The following is a 7447-nucleotide window of genomic DNA, read 5'->3' on the forward strand; positions in this document are numbered from 1 at the left end:
TCTTTGTTCACATTTTTTAAGCTCCTTTTTACGAAATCTTTTGAAGCAATTCGCATTTAATCGTATGTTGAAAAAGCTCCATATTGAGTAAGTCTAGGCAACCGATTTTATCAGGATATTCAGTTCCGCAATATTTTATTCTTTATTAATGATCTTAAAATTGAATTTTGGGAAGATTGACGCTCAAAGATCTTTTTTTTTCCTAAACTCGTATTAAACGATATAATAAATCTTTAAACAATATTAAAGCACCATTAAAACGGAAAATATGTCCACCAAAAAAATTACCAGGTCATTAAAAAGCCCAAAATTAGAATTTAAAATCAAAGCATTAAGAGTAAAGATGGAGGCAATATGAACGATAGCCAAAATTGTATCCTTAACTGAGGAAATACCGAAAGAAATGTAAAAATCTGTTACTGCAATATGATGCATTTTATATAGAGAATTTAAAAATTGACTTACTAACAAGTATTTGCAAAATTTTACGCAATTTTTAGGTTTTTAAATAGCTCGAGTTGGAATTCCTCCTATTCAGATTCTCATCCACTCAAAAGTGACAAAAGCTAAAACTTTTTCTTTGTTGAAGAATTGAAGCATTGTTGCAATGGATTACTTTAAAATTATATTGTTGTAGTTTTATTGAGAACATGCGAACAGTATTTACAATTATTGGAATTCAACAATAGTATATGAATAGTATATGAAATAGCAAACGTGACGTCACTTAGGATAGAAATGCGAAAATCTTATTGTCGGTTTTGCTGATGATGCTGTAACCTGTAACTTAACATTTTAATGGATCATCATCGCTTGGTGTCTAAACGAGTTAACATAGCGGTTTCCAACTTGGCGATCTCCCCCTTAAGGGGCGATTTGAATTCTCAAGGCGGCGATACATTCTTTAAGAGCAATGAATACTTAAAAGACCAAATAAGAACAATGAAAACAAATGAATATCGCAATTGAAAACTTACTCGAAACCGATTTATAAGAGTTCAGACAAGGTATTACCTGTCAAAAAAGAAATAAGTTAAAGTTCAGGAGCATCCTCCTCACACCTCGATTGAACCTAAATTAAGTGTTTTACCATTCATCACCATGTTTATGGATTTCAAATTTTCAATATTTGCAATTCTTAATTCCCCCAGATTGCAATTCAAAACAGAAAAACAAATTATTAAAAATGTACTTACATCGATTCTATATGATGTTTTCCCCTTCAAGCACCTATCAGTTCTTTTTGGAAAAGAAAGAAAAGAAAAATGTGAAATAGATACTTTTTTTAAGGGACGGATATAGAAATAATTTTTTGAAGGGGCCCGAAAATTGAAAGATCCCCCCCCCCGCACTAGAATAGTTTATAAAAAAGTTTTCATGACTTAATTTTAAAATATTGTGTTAGGATCCCTTAAGGCCAATTAATATACGTACTTTTAAGTACGTATGAGATAGTGAGAAGCAAAGGGATGCAAGTGGCGAAATTAAAATCTTTGGGATAACCAGTACAAATAGTAGGTGAACCCATCCTCTGTCTTGGAGCAAGAGATAGTACTAGTAGCCCTGGTAGTTGCTGCTGTATAGCATTATCTAGAAAAAAAAATCAATGAAAGCCTACCTAAGACGTAATCTTTATACGCATTTTACTCAAAACTTGAAAATGTCCACTTGCATTTTTTTGCTTTTCACTACCTCATATATTTCACTAATATACTTTGAACGTGGACGTGAAAAACTTTAACATTTCAAGCCAATTAAATACTAAACTCTATATAATTTCACCGAGATGGTTGATGAGCGGTTTTAATTAGGAACACTGTCATAATGATTATAACACGGGAGCAAGGTTATTAAATAAAACTATATCTCATTTGAGTTTTTATAAATTAATTTATGTTTTAACTAGAAAACAACAGTATGCAACTAAGAGAGTATTGTAATTAAAGGGAAACTATATAATAAAATATCCAAGTTTTATTGAAGAACTAGTGGTACCCGCACGGCTTTGCCCGTAATAGAAAATTAAAAGGTCTTTTGGTTCGCCTGTATATTTACAAGTAATGTATGGTGAATTTTCTCGCCAATTGGCTTGTGCCCATGTTACCGTTCCACGTTATGATATTTTCGTAATTTACTCGTCATCTTATGATATTTTTGTCTTTAAAATTGGATTGGAAAAAGAACCACATCGAATTTTCGAAAAATCGCTTCGAGGTGCACACTCCCATTGTACAAACTAACTTTGTGCCAAATTTCATGAAAATCGGCCGAACGGTCTAGGCGCTATGCGCGTCACTGAGATCCTGACAGACAGAGAGACATTCAGCTTTATTATTAGTAATAAAGATAAAGATTCAGAAACTATTTCTTTGCAAATTTCAAAGCAGTTGTACATTTGTTCTTAAAGCCATGATACAGTTGAGATTTCAAATTTGATAGTGCATTCCGTTTTCATTAATATTACGGTTTTACCAAGAAACTACCTTGTGGTTTCTTTCGTTTTGCATTTTTTATAAGCTGCAAAAGAACTATATTATTTCGAAAAATAACTTACTGGATCGAAATGACTCTTTAGGTACGTCTACAGATTTTTTTTTGATGTTAATTATTGATTTCATCAAAGAAGATTTCATGGACGAAATACGATATCACGTTCCCTTGAATTTCAAACCAGCGAGTTAAATGTTTCCTGCCACTCTGGCCTTTAACACCAGTATTTTGCGTTCCTTTTAAAAAACGAAAAAAATTCGTTATGATGCACAGAAGTCTATTAAAAAGATTGTAAATGAAATAAGGAATTTAATTTATCTTTTTGGGAGGGGCCTGTCCCCTCCCCCCTAAAATCCGATTCTGCTTTTTTTTCATTAATTTATTTTCAGTTTAAGGCGGGCTTTTCCTCTATTCCATCCATCAGTGATTGGATTACTTTATCCATATATGTTTTACTTCACATTTAGCTTCGACATTAATGTTTTCAATACAGTCGATGTTCACTAACGCCAAGTTATGATTTTTTCAAGGAAGAAGGGTTGGGGGAGGGAATTTGACCCACCTACCGAAGTGTGAATCTCCGATTTCAATAAAACTTTGCTCATCGATAAAACGCTTAAAAATATTGGACCTCTTTTTTTTTCTATGTTTAAAAAACACCTTCCACGGGGTGAAATTTACCCCTAAATGTGATTTTTTACCCTTTTTTTTGGATACACTGACAAATAACCCTGCCCAAGTATCATTATACCGATCGGAATGAAACTTTGCACATCGATAGAACACTTAAAAATATTGAACATGTGTTTTTTTTTTTTATATTGGCAGTGAACACTTTTAACGGGGTGAAATTTACCGGTAAATATTAAGTTATTAAAGTACACTGACAAGTAACCCTACCCAAATGTGAATCATCGACTGGAATAAAACTGCTTGGCACACCGATAGAGCACTTAAAAATATTGAACCTGTCAGGGTTCAATATTTTTAAGTGTATCAGCTACCAGTATATCATATACCGTATATCAGCTACCAGTTTGTTTGGCACTCTTGGCTTTCTTAAGAGGTTTTTTCATATCCTGCTCAGTCACTTCATAAGCCGGGCTGATGAGTGCTAATAAGCACAAAACTGCAGTCCTCAGCTGGAATTCGACTGAGCTGGCGGTGTATTTCATGTATTTCTGCCTTAGCACTGGCTATAGGGCGGTAACTTACTGAAAATTGAACCCGTGTTTCTCTTATTGGCGACAGACACCTTTAACAGGGTGAAACTTACACCTATATGTTGGATGATTGGAAAATAAAGGGTATAATACATTCTTTTATTTTAAATTTTAATTCAAAAATTCAAATAATGATTGAAAAATCTAATTAAACTAAAGTTGATGCATTTCAGGATTTTTCTGAAAATACTATTTATGGGGTAAACCATCATTTGCAATATTACTGCACTGCGGTGAATGACCCTAAAACTAAAATCTTTCCTAATAAGGTCATGTTAAACATCAATAGAGAGCTTTATTTTTTAGCTTTACAATGTTGCTTGAATTTATATTCTACTATAATTAGGAGAGAAGTTAGTCATTTGTAAGAACGTACTTTTTATTATTTTTTTCGTATACTTTAAATTTTTTTACTGGATTATATTTCGAACAATTTTCAAAATAGAAATCTAAAAAGTGGCAGGTTCATTTATTTTGTCATATGTGTCCTAAATGGCAAATTTTATTGAGAACGGAAATGGTGAGATCAAGAAGGTGATTTTGCTGACATGGAATTGCGTGACAGGGTAAGTTAGCGAGGGACGTTTTATCCTTATAAATAGTATTTTCAGAAAAATCCTGGAACATGTCAATTTTAGTTTTAGTTTTTTCAAATTGTCACTCATTATTTGAATTTTTGTGATTTAAATAAATAATATGTATTGCGCTTTCTAATTCCTAATTATTCAACATTTAGGGGTAAATTTTACCCACTTTAAAAGTGTTTACTGAAAAAAAAAAGTACAATATTTTTAAGTGTTCTATCGATGTGCAAAGTTTTATTCAGATTGGCATTGATACTTAAGCAGGGTTATTTGTCAGTGTATCCCGCCAAAAAAGGTAAAAAATCCTATTTCGGGATAAATTTCACCACGTTAAAGGTGTCGGTTGCCGATAAGAGAAACTCTGGTTCAATCGATGTGCAAAAATTTATTCAAAGCAGAGATTTACACTTGGGTGGGGGGTTACTTTTTAGTGCAAAAACGTCCTAAATAAAATGCAACTTTTTAAAACTTACTTTTTATTCTCCTTCTTCATGAAACAGAGAAGAAACACCAAATTTTCTTGAAAAAGACCTTCCTATGCTTTATGCATAAGGAAAGGTTTAATCAGTGACTTGAAATGTAGTTCTACAACACATCTTACTCTTAATTTTTAAAATTGCTCTTTTGCAAAATCACGTTTCCTGGGATGTTGTTGAAAGGAGTGAGCGATACGTTATTTATCACGTTAAAATTACGAAACATAATAAAAATAGAAAAGACTGAGTAATATTGAAAGCTTTGAAGTTAAAGTTTTAAAAGTTTGAATTATCAAAAATCATAATATTACAAGGAACCAGAAAAGAAGAACATAAATACTGACAGAACCATCGCATCAGTTTTTTCAGTGAAACTTTATAAAAGTCTGAGTAGTTGGCAATCCCACTAATGCATAAAAGCTAGTAAGTATGTAATTATCAAATACGTCTTCAAACTAAAACAAGACCAAAAACAGGCAGTTATCTTGAGCAAGAAAAAATACATGATCAGAGTTAAAAAGAAAACTGGGAAAATGGGAGTTGGAAAAGCTTTTTAAAAATATTTAATAAATATGATTTTGAAAAAAAAAAAAAAAAAAAAACAACAACAAAAAAGTAAACAAAAACGGACAGTATTTCTAAGCACTTCATTTAAATTTCTAACTTCAGTGAAAGAAATTTAAACAACGGGCTTTGAAATTAAAGAGAAAAGGAAAGAAAACAATTTTTCAATTTTTAAGGACTTGCTTCAAAAATAAAGCACCTTGTCAAAAAATATATATATAGATAAAAAAAATTGTTAAAAATTAAGCACTTTGAAGGGCTCTTTGTAACAGGTCAGTGAAATAAGGCACTTAACGCATTTTTAAGGATTCATGGGATAGCAGCTGAGGAGGAAGGGGAATAAATATAATACATAACATCTTCAATCATGACCTGTTAACAAGTTTTGGGAAATTATTGCATTATTATTACTTTTTTTTTACATTAATTTTTTAATTGGAGGCCAGAATTTGAATATTGCCTACAAAAAGTTTCACTCCTACCTAACTTTTATATTCTTTTATTTCTAGCCAGGAAACAATGTTAATTTATATTACAGTCTATATATATATATATATATATATATATATATATATATATATATATATATATATAAAGCAGTAACACAACATATTCAATAAAACTAAAATTGTAATATGATTTGCATTGTAGTGTTAACACAAAAGATTCAATTACAGCAAGGAACAAATGGAATTTTATTAGCAAATGGACAACAAGGATTTGATTTTTAATACAAAAATATATTATTTAAAAAGTCATATTGATAATACATAATTCCAAAATACATTGTTTCTTAAAGCATCATTAAAAGAGTTTCTTTAAAAACATTGAAAACTAATTAAAATCATTAATAAAGATAAATTCTTAAAAATTTTAATGCACTGCATATAAATACATAAAACTCATTGAAAATGTCAAATTTGGGTAAAACCATTAATTAGTGAAATAAAGTATAAAACTGAATTATTATTAATTTATATTTAATTTAAAAATGTTCGAAGAGATCATCATCGCTTTCGTATTCAGTAGTCTGCGGCACGTGGTTAGTAGTTGCAGCCTTGAATTCAATTCTTTTAGTTGCTTTTTCTGATACAACAGTTTTTCGATCACGCATTTTACTAGGAGTTATTATAAGAGTTGGTGAATTGTCATCAAACAAGAAGCTCTTAGAACTTGAGGGCATTGGATCATCCACGTTATCTGCCTCATTAGAAGAATCACTAAACATGATTGGACACTGATTAGTTTTTGCTTTCTTTTTCACTTGTAGCTTCCCAGAATCATTGGAATCATCACTGATATTAGACGTTAACTCGCGAATTTTTCGCTTCTTGGCGTTGAGTAAAACAACAAATTTAGAATATAATTCTTTTTCAACACTTGACTTGGCCTCTGTAGCATTAGAAAGCAGTTCCACTAGTTCTGATCGCTTGCTTTCACTCTTTTCTAACGTAGCTTTAAGTTCGTTATGAATATTATTTGCTGTTAGTAATTCTTGAGAGACGCAAGTTAAAACCTCGGAACATATAGTCTTGAAATCGGTTTTCTCTACAAGCACATAACCTAATTTGATGATAGTTTCCTCACAATCAATACTTTTCCACTCAAAAGCATGCTTAGAATTTCGTTTTTCTAGATTATAGATGTATTTCACATCGCTTTGGTTTGAATAAAAGAAGGCGTTTTTTGCTTTCGTGAGGAATTTACTGAAAGTAAGACGAATATGCGCCGCTTGGGACCTTAAATCCAGATCACTAATCTCCCCGTGCCAAGCTTCGTTTTGTCCTACGCTTAAAATTTTCACCGATAATTTGTTTTCAGGCACATATTCAGAAAGCAGAAACACTTCTTGTTCATTTTGAAGAGATATTTTAAGAATGGACTTCATAATATTATTAGTTTCAGAAGTGTGAAAACAAAGATGCTTACCGATGAAAATTTAGGATTTAGAAATGTAAATAACTCAAACTAAGAAAACTTGACATATTAATCTTTTCAAACGGAGAGAGTACATCGGCACGACAAGAAACAGATGACAAGAAAAACAGAGAAACAAGTGTAAACATGACAACGTACGGTTTGCAGTGAATGTTTTCCAGCGTAAAACTTG

At 31.4% G+C, this 7447-nt stretch overlaps 1 protein-coding gene across 1 annotated transcript; it reads right to left on the bottom strand.

Annotated features, from left to right (window-relative positions):
- Nucleotides 1-6322: 6322 nt before the first annotated feature.
- LOC129216741 (uncharacterized) lies at nt 6323-7225 on the bottom strand. Its single transcript, XM_054850957.1, has one exon. It carries the CDS (start codon nt 7223-7225, stop codon nt 6323-6325), a length of 903 nt encoding a protein of 300 aa, XP_054706932.1.
- Between the last annotated feature and the right edge of the window lie 222 nt (nt 7226-7447).

The sequence above is a fragment of the Uloborus diversus genome, chromosome 2, assembly GCF_026930045.1.
Source record: "Uloborus diversus isolate 005 chromosome 2, Udiv.v.3.1, whole genome shotgun sequence".
Classification (NCBI taxonomy): Eukaryota; Metazoa; Arthropoda; class Arachnida; order Araneae; family Uloboridae; genus Uloborus; species Uloborus diversus.

Bases quoted from the DNA above. Each gene is read 5' to 3' on its own strand.
- LOC129216741 (XM_054850957.1), bottom strand. From the start codon at position 7,225: ATGAAGTCCATTCTTAAAATATCTCTTCAAAATGAACAAGAAGTGTTT.